The sequence below is a fragment of the Oryctolagus cuniculus genome, chromosome X (genome assembly GCF_964237555.1).
Source record: "Oryctolagus cuniculus chromosome X, mOryCun1.1, whole genome shotgun sequence".
NCBI classification, from domain to species: Eukaryota; Metazoa; Chordata; class Mammalia; order Lagomorpha; family Leporidae; genus Oryctolagus; species Oryctolagus cuniculus.
In genome coordinates, this window is record NC_091453.1 from 84621668 (window position 1) to 84643077 (window position 21410).

At 37.6% G+C, this 21410-nt stretch overlaps 2 protein-coding genes across 2 annotated transcripts in view; one reads left to right on the forward strand and one right to left on the reverse strand.

Annotated features, from left to right (window-relative positions):
- COL4A5 (collagen type IV alpha 5 chain) overlaps nucleotides 1–21410 on the reverse strand; it is a 252813-nt gene that overhangs the window by 39277 nt on the left and 192126 nt on the right. The window contains exon 37 of the mRNA XM_002720176.5: nucleotides 5653–5779. Within this exon, the coding sequence (XP_002720222.3) occupies nucleotides 5653–5779 (127 nt within the window). The remainder of the gene's footprint in view (nucleotides 1–5652; nucleotides 5780–21410) is intronic.
- On the forward strand, nucleotides 12418–12765 carry LOC108178730 (cytochrome c-like). The gene has a single exon (XM_017349772.3). It carries the CDS (start codon nucleotides 12443–12445, stop codon nucleotides 12758–12760), a length of 318 nt encoding a protein of 105 aa, XP_017205261.1. The 5' UTR covers nucleotides 12418–12442; the 3' UTR covers nucleotides 12761–12765.

A 21410-nucleotide genomic window follows, 5' to 3' on the forward strand; every position in this document is an offset into this window, starting at 1 on the left:
TAGCATACAAACATTAAGCATAAAGAGTCTGATATATCTAGATTGATATCAGATAAAGAAAGACTCCAAAGAAAAGAGTATTATGAAAAAGAAAGACATTCTTGACAGTTTCATGCCAAACTTGGTAGAGAAATCAGATGTTATAAACAAGCTTGGAGTCATTTTCTGCTGTTGTCAGGATTTGTTCATTAAAATGCTTCATCTCTGTGTCTCAAAACATGGTCATCAACAAGAACGGGGACCTGTTATGAACATTACCCTGATTTCGTCAGTAAAATCTATCAAGAATATGGTGGGTATAGGTAGGAAGAGGGATTAAAGAATATTTGTTGTGGCTTTTTAAAAAGATTTTATTTATTTATTTGAGAGGTAGAGTTACAAGACAGTGAGAGGGAGAGACAGAGAGAAGGTCTTCTGTCTGCTGGTTCACTCCCCAGATGACCACAATAGCCGGAGCTGCACTGTTCTGAAGCCAGGAGCCAGGAGCTTCCTTCAGTCTCCCACATGGGTGCAAGGGCCCAAGCACTTGGGCCATCTTCCACTGCTTTCCCAGGCCATAGCAGAGAGCTGGATTGGAAGAGGGGCAGCCAGGACAAGAATTGGCGCCCATATGGGATGCTGGCACCGCAGATAGAGGATTAATCTAATGCGCCACAGCACCAGCCCCTCCCTGCTGTAGCTTTTTTTTAAAACTTGGAAACAGCCCAAACGCCAATCAATAAATGACTAACCAACAAAAAGAGTGCCAAAAAGAGGTTCTTTATCGTATGACAAAATAGTCAATTCTTCAAGAATACATGTTTCCTGAGTTTATATACACCTAATACAAGAGTTCCAAAATACATAAGACAAAAAACTGAGGGAAATAGAAGACATAGAAAAATCTACAATTGTATTGGAATATTTAACACCTACCCCTCAGTGATTCCTAGAACATTTGGACAAAAAGTTGGTAAAAATATACAAAATTGTAGTAACACTACTAACCAAGTTGAAAATGGATATTTATAAAATGACATATAAAATTTAAAGTGTAAATTATTTTCAACTGTATAGGGACATTTTCCCCAGATACAACATAAGCTGTGCCTATGATAAGTCTTAATGGTTAAATTGTATAAAGAATGTATTCAGACCACAACAGAAGGAAACTAAGAATCAGTAACACCATGATATTTGAGAAGTCCTCAAATATTTGGAAATTAAGAAACAGTTCAATAGCTGAGACAGAAAAAGAGAAAGAAAATTATATAGAGTAATAGAGCAAGAGAGAGAGAGAGAACTCCTACCCACTAGTTTACTCCCCAAATGGCTGCAATAGCATGGTCTGGGTCAGGCTGAAGCACAGAGCCAGCAACTCCATCCAAGTCTCCTACATGGATTTCAGGGGCCCAAGCACCTGGACCATCATCCACTGACTTCTTGGGCACATTAACAGGAATCTGGATCAGAAGCAGAGTAGCTGGAACTTGAACCAGCGCTCTGATTGGGATGCTTGGGTGGTTTAACCAACTGGGCCATACCACCAGCCCCCAAACACTCATTCGTGATTTTAGAAAATTTAAGTAAATTATGAATATGAAGAAATTTTCTTAATTTTATACACACACAGAGACACACATACAATAAAACACACACACCTCTGGCACTAACAATAAATTTATTGGAAGAACAGTAAACATAGTTCCTCTGAGTTTCAGAAAAATATAAAGATGTTGACTATATTTACTGCTATTAGATATTACACTGGAGGTCCTAGTTAGGGTAATTAGGGAATAAAAAGAAATGAAATGTATAAAGAATTAAAAGATATAAAAAATCTGAGATCATATGTTAGTTCAAAAACAAAAGAAAAAAATCTATCAACTAAGACTGAGTGAGGGGCTGGTGTTGTGGTACAGTGAGTTAAGCTGCTACCTGTGACTTTGGCATTCCATGTGAGTGCTAGTATGAGTCCTGGCCTCTCCTTTCCAATCCAGTGCCCTGGGAATACACCTGCAGCAGAAGATGGCCTAAATGCTTGTGCCTCTGTCATCCAAGTGGGAGACCCAGAGGGAGTTCCAGGCTTCTGGCTCTAACCTGGCCAAGCCCCAGGGAATGCAGCCATTTAAGGAGTGAACCAGTGGATGCAAGATCTCTCTCTCTCTGTCTTTGTCTCTCTCTCTCTCTGTTTATAACTCTGTTTTCCTTTTAAATAAATACTGTCTTTAAAAAAAAATAAGTGAAACCAACGATCTTCCTGCACACAAAATCAATATTTCAAAATCAATTATTTAGACAGGTGCTGTGGCACAGTAGGCTAAGCCTCTGCCTGTGGCACCAGCATCCCAAATGGTTAGTGTCCCAGCTGCTCTTCTTCTGATCCAGCTCTCTGCTATGGCCTGGGAAAGCAGTAGAAGATGGCCCAAGTCCTTGGGCCCCTGCACCCACGTGGGAGACCCAGAAGAAGCTCTTGGATCCTGGCTTCGGATCGGCGCAGCTCCGGCCGTTGTGGCCACTTGGGGAGTGCACCAGCGAATGGAACACCTTCCTCTCTGTCTCTCCCTCTCTCTGTTTGTAACTCTACCTCTTAAATAAAGAAAATCTTTTAAAAAATCAGTTATTTATATAGAATTATAACAAATGATTGGAAAATTAACTTGGAAAAGCAATACTGTTTAAAATACCATGAAAGGGGCGGGCATTTGGCCTAGCAGTTAAGAAGTCCCTATCTCATAAAGGAGTACTTAAGTTTGATACCCAGTTCTCTCCTGGCACAAGCTTTCTGGTAACGCAGACCTTGGGAGATAGCAATGATGGCTCAAGTGATCAGTTCTTGCCACCTAGGTGGGATACCTGGATTGAGGTCCTGGCTGCCCGCTTTAGCCTCAGGACAGTACCAGTACAGGTATTTGGGAATTGAACTAGTAGACTTTTCTCCTCTTTCACAAAGATAAATAAAATAAATTAGTACATTGAAAATACCATCAGAAAGCATCAGATTTCCAGATAAACTTAACAAAAGATGTTCAAGATTTATAAAATGAAAAGTGTAATGTATTGTTGAATTAAGTTACATATCTAAACACATATTCATTGGGTTATAAGATTAAATACTGTTAAAACTGCAATTCTCCTTAAAGTTATTTAAAGATCTATTGTAATTCTAATCAAAATCATAGCAGGAATTTTCTAATGTAAATTGATAAAATGACTCCCAAACTCATACAAGAGACCCAGAATAGCCAACACAAACTATCATGGCTCAAGACTTTATATAAATTTACAGTAATTCAGACAGTGTTGCATTAAGTAAGAATAGAAGATAAACCAGTGGAACAGATTATAGAATACAGAAACAGACCCTATAAATTTGGTCAATTTGAGTTTCTGAAAAAGGAATGACTGCAATTTATTGGGATAACTCAGGTTGCTTTATAAAATAAAATAATGGGGAGCAACTGCATGTGTATAAAGTTAACTGAAAATAGACCTTAGTAAAAAATAAGAATGGGAATAGGAAAGGGATGAGGAAGAGGGGTAGGAGTGTAGGTAGGGGGGTGGAAACAGTGGGAAGAATCACTATATTCCTAAAGTTGTATTTATGAAATGCAATAAGTTTGTATTCCTTAAATAAAAGGTTTCTGGGGAAAAAATGAACCTTGACCCCCTACCTCACACTATAAAAATATTTTTATTTGAGATATATCATAAACCTAAATGTGAAAGTTTAAACATTAAAGTTTATAAAAAACTAAGGGAATAGCTACATATCCTTGAATAGGCAAATATTTATTGAATAGGACACAGAAAGTACATGGAAGAAAAGATTAATAGGGGCTGGCGCTGTGGTGCAACGGGTTAACACCCTGGCCTGAAGCGCTGGCACCCCATATGGGCGCCGGTTTGAGACCCGGCTGCTCCACTTCTGATCCAGCTCTCTGCTATGGCCTGGGAAATCAGTGGAAGTTGGCCTAAGTCCTTGGGCCCCTGCACCCACGTGGGGGACCTGGAAGAAGCTCCTGGCTCTTGGTTTCGGATCAGCGCAGCTCTGGCTGTTGCAGCCAACTGGGGAGTGAACCAGTGGATGGAAGATTCTCTGTGTAACTCTGACTTTCAAATAAAAATAAATAAATCTTTAAAAAAGATTAATATACTAGATTTTATTAAATTAACAACTTTTTTCTCATTACATGACATAATTAAGAGAGTGAAAGGCAGACCTGAAGGAGCAAGAACATATTTACAGTATATTTTTAGTATATATTTATAATATATAATGAAGGACTCATACTCAACATAGGTAAATACTCCAAATCAATAAAAAAGCACACTTAAAAAATGAAAAATAATTGAGCAGTCACTTTAAAAGATGCTATCAAAATGGCCAATAAATTTATGAAAATGTTTATTGTTTTGATTCTTCAAAAAGATACTTCTATATACTCTCCAGGGCAGATGAAATAAAAAGATTGACAATACACAGGGATGGTGAGGGTATCGGCAGCTGTATGTAACATACACTTTTTGTGGGACTCAAATGTATAAAATCACTTTTGAAAATGGCGTGGCACCACCTACTAAAGTTAAATGTACATCTATCCTGTGATTTCAGGAAATCTATTGCTAGGCTTTTGTCTAAGAACAATCAGTATATATGTCCACTGAAGCACATGTAAAAGAATGTCAGTAGCATCTTTTTGTATAAGAGTCCCACAAAGGAAATAACCAAAAAGTTCATCAATAGGAGATGGGTAATTTAATCTCCTCAATGAAATATTACATAGTAGTGATAAATAAAATTATAGACACATAAAAATATTTTTACAGACATAATGATGAATGGAAAAATCCAGATATGACAACATTCTGTATGGTCCCATTTATATAAATTTTAGTAACAGGCAAAATGAACTAGTGATGATAGAAATCATAGTAGTATTTATCTTGGGGTGTGGGATTCCCTGAGAAGAGGTATTGGTAAACTTTATTGGATAACTGTCTTATATCTTGATGTGTATGGTAGGTTTATGGAAATACACATGGGTAAAAACTCATCAATAGTCTTGTATACTTAAGTGCTTCACCATATGTATGTTACACTTCAATAAGATTAAGTAAAAGATAATCAGAGACCCACTCATCTGTCCTTCTGTGCAATTAAAGCAATAAACAAAAAATTAAGTGTTAGTATGAACAAGTAGGTACTATAATAACCTAGTTCAGGCTACCAACTTGAATATAGTGCAAAGTCCCTTCACTTGAATGATTGAATCCTTGCCATCTGAGTGAACTGTGTGATTGTTCCACCAACAGTCACCAACTGTGTGCCTGCCTACAATTTTCTAAGAGAATCAGCAGCAGGCAAGAACTTGGCAATGTATATTATCACCTACAAAAATAGTAAGGCTTCTTAATTGATTTGTGGCTAACAGTCAAAGATTGAAAAATGCTTCACCAAACAAGTCTCTCTGCCCACAGGATATTGTCCTGCTGAGTCAGTAACACTCATTCTCATTTTATATAGAAAAAAATGTTAAAGAGCTAGCTTGAGGTTATGCTGCAAGTTAGTATCTGATTGGGAAATAGAATGTTAAGTCCTGTTGCTCTGTGACACTGGTTAGAGTAGATAAGGAAGGAGACAAGGAAGTAGTTAAGAAGAGGAATATTTACCTGGAAATCCAGGAAGGCCTGGTTGTCCTTTTGCTCCAGGGGACCCTGGTAACCCAGGCAAACCAGTATCTCCCACGGAACCTTTGATGCCTGGGTCTCCTGGGTGTCCAGGTAGACCAGGTTCACCCTGAAAGCACAATAAAGAAACTGAAGTCTGTATATGACATAGGTTGTCTAACAAAGTGACATTATTTATAGAGCTTTTACTATATGTAACATACATTGCTTCATTTAATCATCACAATATACTAGTTAGGCTTTATCATCTCAATGTATAAATGAGAAAATTGAGTCTTAAAGAAGCAAATGCCAAGGTCTTTAGGAAATGGCTAATGGGATCAGAATCAAAGTCTGTCTGACTCAAGAGTTCATGTTATTCCCACGGTAGGTAAATGCATCAATCACATTAATCCTTACCAGTATTATCAGAAAGCTGTTATTATTATCTGCATGGTCTAGTGATATAGCTAGAAAGTGGTGAAATCTGGATTTGCATCCAACAGTTGGACTTCACAACCTGTGACTGTCCTCCCTACTGTATTACAGTGTAATTCATTGCTTACAATAAGCATGTCAACTACAGTAGGTTTTATTGCAGAAGGTTAAGTTCATTTTAATGTGAAAAAGTCTATGAACTCTACAGTGGACATTTAAATCCCACTTCTTCCATGATATCATGTTGTACTAAGCTTACCCCAGAAACTTAAGGTAGACTTTACTGTGGGGAGCAACTAGGAGCAACTCGGACCAGACTAAGTTACTGGAATTAAGACTTATTCTATGCATCTGCTCTCCCACAATATGGCGCTGAGAAGGGAGTAACAGCTTCTACACAGCTGCCTCCAGTTCAACCAATAAACTGTAGGACCTGCTCCTGATTGGAGGAGAGCAGGGTACTCGGCATGTGGGTAGCAGAGTTGGGATTGGTGAAGAGGACTATAAAGGAGGAGAGAGACAACATGCACCAGGGAACATCTATCTGAAGGAACACCTGTGCAGCCCCCGAGAGAGCCGGCCGGCGGTGTGCCGCTCCCCTGCGGAAGTGGGGAAAGTGGCAGGGGGCCCGCCCCTCCACGGAGGTGGAGGGACAGTAGCCAACCTGGGAAGAACCAGCAGCAAACCCGGGGAGGGCCGAGCAGACAAAAGAACAGCGCAGGGTCCTGTGTCGTTCCTCCACGAAGAGGGGGAGCGACACTTTACTCATATCATGTCTGTAAAAGTTTCACATATGCAAGTCTTAACTCTTCAATTATACCGAAAGTTTTTTTGTGGTCAGAGATAATTCATATACAACCACTGTGCTCAATGAATATTTTCCCCATATCTTCTTATAGAGCCTTAGAAGAATTCATACCAGCTTTCAAAATTAAAATGTTTTTCTGAATATTAATTAAAACATAAAAGGTTATTTCAGAAAGTTTGTGGAAAATGAAATTAAAGATAAGTATATTTTGGTGTAAAACATTTATCCATGCATAATTTTCTCATATACAGATTTCCCCTGAACTTTCTGAAGTCCCTTCATGCATTACAACTTTAAGTCTCTACTACAGTGGGCTTACAGCTCTGCCTATGAGGACAACGACCTCTCCAATGAAGTGTTAGTGTTCAACGTCACCTACTGAATGCTTCCTTGCTCACACTTCTCTAAGTAAAATCTCTAACACATGTTTCTGCATTAATAGCCTTTTATTTATATTTAAAATTATTTATTTATTTATTTAATTTGAGAGGTAAGGAGAGAGAAACCTGCAGAGGGATGGAGGGAGGGAGAGAGGCAGAGAGCAAGTGAGAGAGAGAGTGTGTGTGTGTGTGTGTGTGAGAGAGAGAGAGAGAGAGAGAGAGAGAATTAGTTCCCATCTACTGGTTCATGCATCAAATCCATGTAATGGCCAGGGCTGGGCCAAGGTGGAATTCAGGAGCTCGGAACTTAATCCAGGTCTCCATGTGGGTGGCAGGAACCCAACTATTTGAGCCATCATTGCTGCCTCAGTCTACATTAGCGAGAATGTCAGAATCAGGAGCTGGGGCTGGGAATCAACCCCAGGCAGAAGTCGTAATTGGCATCTTAACTGCTAGACCAAATGCTTGCTCCAGGCGATAGGTTTTTAATATAATTGCTTTTTCATGACATTCTTATAAAAAACAAGAATCACGTTAATATACTGTACATTTCTCTATTAGAAAACCAGGAGATGGGATTTTGCATATTTTCAAGACAGGAAAATGTTAAATGTTTGAGGAGATACATATATTTACCCTAACTGGGCATTACACAATGTACACATGTTGAAACATCATATAGTATCCCACAAATATGTACAATTTTTTTTGTTCTAGTACCATTGGTTGAACTCTGTAATTAACACACAATTATTCTTAGGTATTTAAATTTTAACTGAAAAGTGATCCCTGTTAGGAATTTGGAAAACATTATGCTGAGTGAAATAAGCCAGTCCCAAAGGGACAAATACCACTTGTTCTCCTTGATAGGTGACAACTAACTGAGCACCAAAAAGGAAACCTGTTAAAGTGAAATGAACACTATGAGAAACGGTGACTTGATCAGCCCTCACCCTGACTGTTGATGAGCAACTTGATATGTTATCCCTTTTAGTATTTTTTTTGTTTGTTCTACTTAATACTTTTGGTTGAATACTGTAATCAATACACAATTCTTCTTAAGTGCTGAAACTTAACTGAAAAGTGATCACTGTTAAATATAAGAGTGGGAATAAGAGAGGAAAGAGATGTGCAATTCGGGACATGCTCAAGCTGACTTACCTCAAACGGTAGAGTTAGAAACATACCAGGGGATTCCAATTCAATCCCATCAAGGTGGCATGTACGAATGCCATCTCACTAGTCCCAGTGATCAATTTCTGTTCACAATTGATCATAATGATATGACTAAGAACCAAAGGGATCACATAAACAAGAATAGTGTCTGCAAATACTAGCTGATAGAATAAAAAAGGGAGAGAACGATCCAACATGGGAAGTGAGATACACAGCAGACCCATAGAATGGCAGATGTCCTAAACAGCACTCTGGCCTCAGAATCAGCCCTTAAGGCATGCGGATCCGGCTGAAAAGCCCATGAGAGTATTTCAGGCATGGAAAGCCAAGACACTCTGGGGAAAAAACAAAAGAGGACCTAATTGAAAGATCTCCACGAGTGAGATCCCAGTGGAAAGAATGGGTCATCAAAGAAGGAGGTACCTTTCTCTGAAGGGAGGAGAGAACTTCCACTTTGACCATGGCCTTGTCTAAATATGATCAGAGTCAGTGAACTCAGGGGGCTTCCATAGCCTTGGCAGCTCATGACAAGAGCCTAGGGTGATTACTGATGCCATAAACAAGAGTGTCAATTTGTTAAGTCAACAACAGGAGTCACTGTGCACTTACTCCTCATGTAGGATCTTTGTCCTTAGTGTGCTGTACATTGAGATTTAATGCTATAACTAGTACTCAAACAGTATTTTTCACTTTATGTTTCTGTGTGGGAGCAAACTGTTGACATCTTAATGTATGCTAAACTGATCTTCTGTATATAAAGAGAATCGAAAATGAATCTTGATGTGAATGGAAGGGGAGAGGGAGTGGGAAAGGGGAGGGTTGCGGGTGGGAGGGGCGTTATGGGGGGGAAGCCATTGTAATCCATAAGCTGTACTTTGGAAATTTATATTCATTAAATAAAAGTTAAAAAAAATGAAAAAGAATTATGGGCTGGTAATATGTGTATTTTTTTCTGAAGCCTTATAAATCAAACAACTAGCTCATTTTAGGCACACAGTAGATGTACAATAAAATTCTGGATTGGTTTCAGTTTAGATGTTTACCCAGAAAAGCACTGATTCTTTTTATTATTTATGAATATTAAATATATATACACACCAAAATATAAAACAAGAAGAAAATTCTACTATTCTCCTAGTGAAAGGCAGTGGACAAACTCATGCTTATTTATGATACTGAAGTATGTTTAATTCTAAAAATAATCCTGTCGCTAACTTCAGTCACCGTCAATATAGTTCCTTTCATAAACCTTACACCTCTACTCCTTTGAGTCAAGGAAATTTTAAAAAGAAAGTAAATATTTTGTTAAGTTTTTTGAAACAAGAAAATTTGCTAGCTTCAACTTTATCATTATTTATACACTTGCAGGGAAAACAAAGAGTTTCAAATAAGGTAAGCAAGAACAGACAAAGAAACAAGTACTAAGAAAATCAACAAGCTAGCCAGGAATCCCATATATCACTCACAGAAAGGAAAATTCAGGTCTATTTGCACTACTTACATTAAAAGTGGTGTGAATTCAATTAAACTGCAAATATTGACATCTGTTATAATCCCAAGTTTTGATAAAATTTTGAAAATGAAATTTATTATTACCCGATGAATCAAATTTATCACTGTGAAATTATCTAACAAATATAGTAACACTGGAAGACCAGAATGTTTTTCTAAACTAGCTTGAAAACAGAACTGCTGTATCACATGCAGTCTATGTAGAAAAAGAAGCCAATTTGGTACCTTTCTTGTTAAAATTCAAATATGTTATCAGAGTATTGGCTCATAGTCAATCTTTATTATGTCATAGTAGTAGTATCTTTTCTTCCATTCCATCCTATAATAACTTAAGGCTCAGAATAAAATTATAAGGCTTCCATACTTTACAGAAAGGGAGACATCAAAGTTGGTGAGAAAGATAATTTTTTATGTTCTTTTGTTGTATTATAATATATTGAAGTAGCATTGCCACTGGAAACAAATGAATACAACAAGTAGAAAATTTTGGAGATAAAGGGTAAAAAATATATTTTGCTTTATGGTAAGAAGAATGTAACAAAAGTAGTCCCACAAGTGGAAGGTGTGCTCCCCACATAACTGCTGATTTTTTGTAGTCCTATCTGTATTTAAAGACTAAAAATACTATGGAACAAAGCCATAAGTAGTTTCTATGTTATACAACAGATTACTAACAGAGGAAATTGAGTAAATACAAAGTATCATTTTTCTTAAAAGCTTTGAGATATAATTAATACATAAAAATGTACATATTTGGGGCCAGCACTGCGGTGTAGTAGGTAAAGCCACCTGGCATAGGTAAAGCTGGCATTCCATATGGGTGCCAGTTCAAGTCCTGGGTGCTCCACTTCCAATCCATGGCCTGGGAAAGCAGGAGAAGATGGCCCTAGTCCTTGGGCCCCTGTACCCGCATGGGAGACCTGGAAGAAGATTTTTTTTTTTTACCATGCAAATTGTTGAACTCTTTACTTAGTATAGAGCTGGTCTTCCATGTGTAGTTAATAAAAATGGATCAGCACAGCTCCAGCCATTGCGGCCAATTGGAGAGTGAACCAGGGGATGGAAGACCTCTCTCTCTCCCTCTGCCTCTCCTCTCTCTGTACAACTCTGACTTTCAAATAAATAAATAAATCTTTTAAAAATGTACATATTCAATATATATATTTTGATGACTTGATACATGCACACACCTATGTTAGTATACCCACAATCAAGATACTAAACATATTCATTACCTCCAAAATTTTCCTGTGTGCTTTTGTGTGTGTTTTGTATTAAGAGCACTTAAATTTAAACCCAGCATTTAAAAAATTTATTTATTTTCCCCCCAAAGAAACCTTTTATTTAAAACAGATTTCATGCGTTTCCTAAGTACAACATTAGGAATATAGTGATTCTTCCCCCTTACTCACGCTCCAGTCTTTCACCCCTCCTCCTCCCCCCTTTCCCATTCCCAGTCCCATTCTCCATTAAGATCCATTTTCGATTAACTTTATACATGGAAGAACAACCCTATACTAAGTAGAGTTCAACAATTTGAATGGCAAAAAAAAAAAAAAGGTTTCTCAACAGTTGAGACAAGGGCTGTTCAAAGTCATTGCTTCTTAAAGTTAATTTCACTTTTTTTTTGGAAACTTAATTAACTTTAATGAAGCACCCAAGAATTAGACATGTCTAATTTTTTAGAAGGTTTTTCTTTAATGAATACAAATTTCACATATACAGCTCTTAGGAATATAGTGGTTCTTCCCTTCATTCCTGCCCTCCCAGTCCCACACCCATCCCACCTCCTACTCCCTCTCCCATTCCATTTTTCATTAACATGGCCATTTGGGAAGTGAACCAGTAGATGAAAGATCTCTTTCCCTCCTTCCCTGTCTCTCCCTCTCTTGTTTTGCTTTTCAAATAAATAAAATAAATCTCAAAAAATAAGTGGTATTGAAAAAGGAGTATACAATAAGATCTTCAAGTTTACATGTCAGTTAGCTCTCTCATGCAGTGAAATGGTAAGCTAATAGGGCAACCTGCCTGGGCAGGCCAAAAAGGTACCTCCGTGAGATTTAACATGAGTACATGTAAGGTGGTGGACTCAGAAAAATAACCTGAGCTAAGTTTTTAAGGTAATGGATTCTATAATGTCCTTTACCGCTTAAGGAAGCAATATTAGCAAACTGCTGCAAACATCATCCCAGTGTAGTCAAAAATGATTCAGAATGTTAAACATTAGGGAAAAAATATCACTTGTCAAATCACGCTATGCCATACTAGCATAGCATGTGTAGCTATAGTAGCCACACTACACAAAATTACTTAAAATATATTCAAAATTAAGTGTGCAGAAAAGAATAATGTGTATTTGCTCAATGAATATTAAGAATCTAGAAGAATAAACACAAGATAGGGCTTAGAGAGCAGGACGTCCAGCTTCCCAGTTCGGGCCTTTGGAGGGGAGTGCGAGCCACTAACGAGCGAGTTAAAAATGGGTGATGTTGAGAAAGGCAAGAAGATTTTTGTTCGGAAATGTGCCCAGTGCCACACTGTGGAAAAGGGAGGCAAGCAAAAGACTGGACCAAATCTCCATGGTCTGTTTGGGCGGAAGACAGGTCAGGCCATTGGATTCTCCTACACAGACACCTACAAGAACAAAGGCAACACCTGGGGAGAGGACATTCTGATGGAGTATTTGGAGAAGCCCAAGAAATACATCCCTGGAACCAAAATGACCTTAGCTGGCATTAAGAAGAAGAATGAAAGGGCAGACTTGATAGCTTATCTCAAAAAAGCTACGAATGAGTAAGAGTTGGCCACCTCAGAATAAGCCCTTAAGGCATTCGAATCTGGCTGAAGAGCCCATGAGAGTATTTTAGGCATGGAAAGCCAAGACACTCTGGAAAAAACAAAAGAGGACCTAAATGAAAGATCTCCGCGAGTGAGATCCCAGTGGAAAGAACGGGTCATCAAAGAAGGAGGTACCTTTCTCTGAAGGGAGGAGAGAACTTCCACTTTGACTATGACCCTGTCAGAATAAGATTGAAGTCGGTGAACTCAAAAGGCTTCCATAGCCTTGGCAACTCAGGACTAGAGCCTAGGGAGATTACTGACGCCATAAACAAGAGAGTCAAATTGTTAAGTCAACAACAGGAGTCACTGTGTACTTACTTCTCATGTGGGATCTGTCCTTAATGTGTTGTCCAATGTGAAGTAATGCTATAACTAGTACTGAAACAGTATTTTACACTTTGTGTTTCTGTGTGGGTAAAACTGATGAAATCTTTACTTAATATATACTAAATGGATCTTCTGTATATAAAGATAATTGAACATGAATCTTGATGTGAATGGAATGGGAGAGGGAGCGGGAGATGGGAGGGGTGCGAGTGGGAGGGAAATTATTGGGGGGGAAGCCATTGTAATCCATAAACTGTACTTTGGAAATTTATATTTACTAAATAAAAGTTAAAAAAATAAAAAAAATAGTTGGCCACTGCCTTATTTATTACAAAACAGCAATGTCCTGTGACTTTTTTTATTTGTACCATAATTTAATTCTCATACACCAGAATTCAGATCATGAATGGCTGACAGGCTGACAGAATATTTTTGTCTGACAGTCTAATATTGCCTTGTATGGTTAAATAGGATTGGGTTTATTGAAATTTTGGTAGTAATTCCAGTTCAGTAAATGCCTTCACTGTTTTCCCATTCTAAGGATATGGTTGGACTTAACTAACAAAAATTGTGAATGTCATCCCAAAACCTGCTGGGAGGTTGGATTTAGATTTCAATACTGGGGAAACCACTGTCTCAGAATGCAGCAAGATTCACCTGCTAAAGACAAGAGGTGAAGACAGCTGAGAACATCTTCGTATTTCTGGTCTTAGCTGTGGCAATCTCATTAGAATTTCCTGTATCTAAACTTCTGCCTTTTATTTACTGAAAGGCATTTTAGTGTGGTTTATGTATATCAAATAAAGAATATTTAACACTTAAAAAATTAAAAAAATATGATAGTAATTTTAAAACAAATAAGAACATTATATGTTACTTGTATAAACTTGGGAGATTTTCCAATAATTAAGTCTTTAAATGACTTCATTGAAACATAATTCACATCCCATTCAATTAATCCATTTAAAGTCAATAATTTGATATTTTTAGTATAGTCATAGATTGAATGACCATAATTTTGTCCTTTTCTGGGCATGTCAAACAAGTGAAATCATTTGACTTGTGGTCTCTTGTGTCAGGCTTCTTTACTTGGCATAACATTTTTTAAAATATTTTATTTATTTATTTGAGAAGTAGAGCCACAGAGAGGAAGAGATAGAAAGGTCTTCCGTCTGCTGGTTTACTCTCCAAATGGCCACAATGGTTGGGGCTGGGACGGTCCAAAGCCAGGAGCCAGGAGCTTCTTCGGGCCTCTCACATGGGTGCGTGGGCCCAAGCACTTGGGCCATCTTCCACTGTTTTCCCAGGCCATAAGCAGAGAGCTGGATCATAAGAGGAGCAGCAAGGACTTGAACTGGCACCCATATGGGATGCTGGTGCTGCAGGTGGAGGCCTAGCCCACTAAGCCACAGTGCCGGCCCCCAACTTAGCATAACATTATGAAGTTTCATTCATGCCATACCATATATTAGGTCTTTATTCTTTTAAATGGCCAAATAATGTTCCATTGTACTGATTACAGCACAATTTGTTGACCAATTCATCCACTGCTGAACATTTGTTTTTTCCTCATTATGAATATTATGAATAATGCCGTTATGAATAATCACAGACACACACACAAAGATATATTTATATGTGTGTGTGTGTGTATATATATATATATATATATATCTTTGTGGAAATAAATCCTTATTTCTCTTGAGTATATACCTAAGGAGCAGAACGGCTAGGTGATATTTTAACTCTGTGTTTAACTTATTGAAGTATTGCAAAATATTTTTTCACAGCAGCTCTAATATAGACATTCTCAACAGCAATGCGTAAGAGTTCTAATTTTGTCAAAACTTTGCCAAACTTTGTTATTTTCTGTCCTGAGTATGGATATCCCAGTGAGTATGAAGTGGTATCTCACTGTGGTTTTGACTTGAATTAACAATATAACTGATGAGGTTGGACATCTTTTCATGTACTTACTGCCCATTTGCTCACTTCATAAGTGAAATGTCTATTCAAATCCTTTGTGCATTTTTTCACTTGTCTAAAATTGGTTTATTTTTAATTCAGAAATAATTGTATATATTTATGAGGTAAATATTATAATACATATATTTTCAAATGGTTCAATCAGGCTAACTACCATATTTCCACTTCTATGCAGCTTTTTATTGTGGTAAAATACACAAAACATAAAATTTTATCTTTTTATATGCATGGATCAGTGGCATAAAACACTCTGACTTTATTGTGCAAACATCACCACCATATTTCTCCAGGACATTTTTTCAACTTTCTCAACTGAAATCACATCCATATCCACGATTATGGAAGTTAACACATCTATCACTTCATCTAGTTACCATTTTTCTCTTGTGTGTGGTGAAAATATTTTAAAACCGTTCCCAACAAATTTCAATTATACAAATCAGTTAACTATAGTTAACATTCTATACATTAGATTGCCAGAAATTAGTCAACATTTTTATTCAGATGCACAGAGATACAGAGAAAAGCAGAAAGACACCCCCAAATACTTGCAACAGCCAAGGCTGGACAAGGCCAAAGCCAGGACTCCAGAACTCAATTCAGGCCTATTTTGGTGGCAGGGAGCAAAATACTTGAGCCATGATCTGCTGCCCCTGCCTATGCATACATTAGTAGGAATCTGGATGGGAAGCAGAGTAGTTGGACCTGAACCAGGCATTCTGATATGGGATGCAAGCATCCCAACTGGAACATTTTTTTAAAAGATTAATTTATTTTACTTGAAAGTCACAGTTATACAGAGAGAGAAGGAGAGGCAGAGAGAGACAGAGAGGTCTTCCATGTGCTGGTTTGCTCCCTAAACAGCCACAACAGCCAGTGGCCAGAGCTGGGCTGATCTGAAGCCAGGAACCAGGAGCTTCCTCCGGGTCTCCCATGCGGGTACAGGGGCCCAAGGGTTTGCGCCATCTTCTACTGCTTTCCCAGGCCACAGCAGAGAGCTGGATCAGAAGTGGAGCAGCCCACACTAGAACCCACACTAGAACCATGTGGGATGCCAGCACTGCAGGTAGCAGCTTTACCTGCTATGCCACAGTGCCGGCACCCCAACTGGCATCTTAAACCACTGTGCCAAATGCCCACCCCATATTCACCTTATAATTAAAATTTTATACCCATTGGCCAATATCTCACCATTGACCTGTCTATTGCCTAATTTCAACAATAATCAATATATAGTCAATTTTGTTTCATACTACTAAATTATTTTGAAATAAATCCAAGATCTTTGCTTTAATCTCTATTTCCTTCCTTCTGCTAGCTTTGGATTTAATTTGTTCTTCTGTTTGCAGTTCATTAAGTTATAAAGTAAGGTTTTTTATTTGATATCTTCTCTAAAGTAAGCATTTAGAGCTACTAATTTCCTTTTTAGCATTACTTTCAGTGTATCTCTTAATTTTTGGTATGTTTCATTTTCATTTGTCAAGATAATTTCTAATTTCTCTGTTGACTTTTTTCTGTTTTATTAGTTGTTTAAGAGTGTATTATTGGGGCAGCATTGTGGCATAGCAGGTTAAGCCTCTGCCTGCAATGCCAACATCCCATATGGGTGCTGGTTTGAGACCATGCTATTCCACTTTCACCCCAGCTCCCTGCTAATGTGCCTGGGAATGCAGCTGAGGATGGCTCAAGTCTTTGGATCCCTGCATCTGCCTGGGAGACCTGAAGGAAGCTCCAGGCTCCTGGCATTGGCCTGGCCCCGCCTTGACTGTTGCAGCCACTTGGGGAGTAAACCAGCAGTTGAAAGATGATTTCTCTCTCTCTCTCTCTCTCTCTCTCCATCTATCTCTCTTTTTCTCTCTTTGTAACTCTGCCTTTTTTATAAAATAAAAAGTAAATCTTTAAAAAGGGTGTGCTATTTAATTTACATACGGTTGTAGATTTTCATCTACCTTTCACTGATTTCATTCAATTGTTATTGGAAGTGATTTATACAAATGTTTTTATATTTATTTTAAGTTTTTATATTTTTAATGTTTTCATATTTATTTTATATTTTAAATATAGCAGTAGTATTATATTTTAGTTATTAGATTAAAAAATTTAAGTTGTATTTATTTACTTGAACAGCAGAGATACAGGATGGGAGAGTCAGAGTGGGAGATTTTTCATCCTCCATTTCACACCCCAAATGGCCACAACAGTCAGAGCTAGGCCAGACTAAAGCTAGGAGTCAGTAACTCCATCTGGGTCTCTCACATGAGCGGCAGGAATTCAAGTACTTAGGATACCTCTGCTGTCTTCCCAGGTGAACTAGCCGGAAACTGGATTGGAAGTGGAGTAGGTTAGGCCTTAAACTGGCACTCCAATATGGGATACTGGCATCACAAGCAACAGTTTAACATGATGCACCATAATGCTGGCCTCAGATTTAACAATGTTTAATATTTTTCCATATTCATTTCACACGTAAATATTATACACATATACATAATTACTATTTTTCTTGAAGGCAAGGACATTAATATATAAAGTAGGATCCATGTCAAGGATCAGAAAGTGAGAAAACAAGGACATATTATCATACAGAGGGTATAATTCAGTGAAGGCAACATTTTTAACTATCTATATACCAAATAATGATACCCACATATTTTTTATACTCTCTATATATGTGTATGTATATATATTCATATATATGTGTGTATTCATTTTCATTTATATTTATGTGTGTATGTGTATTAAGGTCCACATTGAGAGAAAATGTGGAATTTGCCTTTCTGTGTCTGGCTTATTATTTTTAATCTTCTAAAATTAACAATTATTTTGTGGTCTAACATATGGTTTATTTTGTAGAATGTTTCATGAGCACTTGTGAAATACATAATCTGATGTTGAATAGAATATTGTTTGTCTATTAGCTTCAATTCACTTTGTGTATTATAAAAATTGAGTTACTTGCTTTCCTATTGAACTACACATTTCTTTATATATTCTGGATATAAACCTTTATCTGATATATTGTTTTCAAATATTTTCTCCAATTCTGTGACTCCTCTTTTTAGTTTCTTGATAATGTCACAGCTAATGTGTGTCATAGCTAAGAAACCATTACTTAACCCAGCCAGAGTCATTGTGATTTAGTCATGTTTTCTTCTAAGCTCTTCAGAGTTTTAGTTCTTATGTTCAGGTCAATTATCCATTTTCAGTTAATTTTTATATGTGGTATGAAGTAGAGGTCCAAATTAATTGTTTTGTTTTGCATGCAGATATCCACTTGTCCCAGTAATACTTGTTGAAAAGACTGTTCTTTACCTTTTTAACTGTCTTGGCATCCCTGTTGAAAATCAATTGATCCAAAATGTATAAGTTTATTTCTGGACTCTAGTCCATTGATCCCAAACTATCAACTAAGTTTTTAAATCTAGAAGAGCGTGTGCTCCCAATTCGTTCTTTTCAAGATTTCCTTGGCACTTCTGTATCCTTTGTATTTCCATAGGAATTTTAAGATGCGCTTTCTAGTTTCACCAAAAACATCCATCAAGGATTATGACAGGGACTGCAGTGAATCAGTAGTATGATTAGATCTTAGGAAGGTGTTATGGAGGTTAGAATCATTATGTCATGTAGAAAGAATGTTAAAGATTCATATAGTCCCACAGATTGATTAAATTTAAGGTATTTTAGGGGCTGGCACTGTGGCATAGTGGGTAAAGCCTCCGTCTGCAGTGCCATCAACCCATATGGGCTTTGGTTTGAGTTCCAGCTGCTCTACTTCAGATCCAGTTCTCTGCTATGGCCTAGGAAAGCAGTAGATGATGGCCCAAGTCATTGGGCCCCTGCATCCACGTGGGAGACATGGAAGAAGCTCCTGGCTCCCGGCTTCGGATCAGCCCAGCTCTGGCAGTTGTGGCCATTTGGGGAGTAAACCAGCAGATGGAAAACCTCTCTATCTCTCCCTCTCTCCACCCTTCTATAACTCTGCCTTTCAAATAAATAAATGTTTTTTTTTTAAATTTAAGATATTTTAGAAATCTTAGCAACCACCTTCTCCAGCCTTATCATTTTACAGATAAAGAAATATTATGTATAGGGTCTTTTATAATCTTCAGGTTTTTAAAAAAATGTCATTAAGGCTCACAGTAACTACGCAAAAGGCAAGATATTGCCTCTTCTCCTTTTACTGAAAAGGTAGTGAAGATACATAAGAATTATAAATGACTTGTCAAAGTCATATATACTCAGTATCCTAAAAATTAGTAATATTGATTGGAGAGGGATTTAAATTGTCCAGAGAAAAAAGTATTTTCAAAACCATCAAATACTTACAATATCTCTATTATAAGTAATTTGTAGGCTAATTAGTAATCAATTTAGCTATTCATTAAATCTTTTTCCAATGATATGATATTATAGAAAATATTTGGATAACTCAATCCTTGTACCTGAAATAAATTAAATAGCATTTACATAGAAAAAAAATCAGGACTCAAATTTCTGCTCATTAACTCACTTTCTTAGATTTCAGTATATAATATTGATCATGCTTTTTTTTTTTACTATCAATGACACTGTCTCACAAACTATGCCCTTTGAAAAACAAACTGATTTGATCTTTTACCACTATTCCTGTTTCTTAACAGTGTAATAACTATAGAAATTTATTGTATACTTGTCACTCTCCAATCATTATATTTCCTCAAAGTTTTCTTCCCCTCTTCCTTCATGATATAGGCACCCCTTGATTTATCTGGTGGTGTGGAATTGTAAAAAGCCCAAACTACTTCAAGTGATCTTAATAATCAACAGGAACTATTATGATTATTTCGGGGACTTTGACATTATTTAAAAAAAATTTCTCTATATGTCAGTTATACATGTATAGAGAATTAACAAATATTAATGTTAATTTAGTGTATTTTAATTTAAAATATTAAATACAATTATAGAGCGCCTGACTTCTTTGTAAAAATTTAACCAAGAATAATTTGAGTACTGTCTCACTCCTTCTCAACATAAAACTTACAATATGGAACACACATCTTTTCCTCAACTTGACATAGAAATTGCCACATTACTCGGATCAGCTTCCAACATTTTTATCTTTGCACTTCCAATTTTGTGAAATATCTCTAAGAGATCTTTTAATATGCAGTTGTGTGTACAGTGACACTTACTTTACATCTTCACCTTTTTTTCGTCAGTGCCATGTGCCCCATTCATGTTGATAAGTTTGCCTTTACCAAGATCCTTAGCTACACATGTATTTTCTCTAATGGTACCACTATCTACATTCCTATGGTTACCTATTTGTACTACTCCATTTACATTAGATTCAAATCTTGCAGTGTTATTACTTTTCATTACTTGCTACACTTTTTTCCTTTTTTTTTTTTTTTGACAGATAGAGTTAGTGAGAGAGAGAGACAAAGAGAAAGGTCTTCCTTCCTTTGGTTCACCCCCCCAAATGGCCACTAAGGCCAGCGCTACGCCAATCCGAAGCCAGGAGCCAGGTGCTTCCTCCTGGTCTCCCATGCGGGTGCAGAGACCCAAGCACTTGGGCCATCCTCCACTGCACTCCTGGGTCACAGCAGAGAGCTGGACTGGAAGAAGAGCAAACGAGACTAGAACTGCCACCCATATGGGATGCCGGTGCTGCAGGCGGAGGATTAACCAAGTGAGCCACGGTGCCGGCCCCCATTTTTTCCTTCTTGGCTAATTTTTTCTTTTAATTACAATTTTTGTAAAATGCCACATTGGTTTATCACTGGGAAGCAGTGACTACGTGCCTTTCTCTCAGGGCATGAACTGAGCAGATGCATGGCAATTAATACTGTTGGAATTTGAAATCTGTGAAATAACTGCTCACTACTTAAGATGCACATCTCTTTATTTACACGGCAATTTATGGACTTATATGCTAATATAATATGGTAACTGAAATTTGAGCTCTGCTATTGTGGATCAGCATTATTTAACTTAATCATGGTAACTGAAATTTGTGAAATAGAACTTGCTTGTTGAAATATAGGCCATAGGGCCAGTGCTGTGGCATAGCGGGTAAAACCGCCACCTGCAGTGCCGACATCCCATATGGGCACCAGTTCGAGTCCCAGCTCCACTTCCAATCCAGCTCCCTGCTATGGCCTGGGAAAGCAGTAAAAAGATGGCCCAAGTCCTTGGGACCCTGCACCCATGTGGGAGACCTGGAAGGAGCTCCTGGCTCCTGGCTTCAGATCAGCACAGCTCCAGCTGTTGTGGCCAATTGGGGAGTGAACCAGTGGATGGAAGACCTC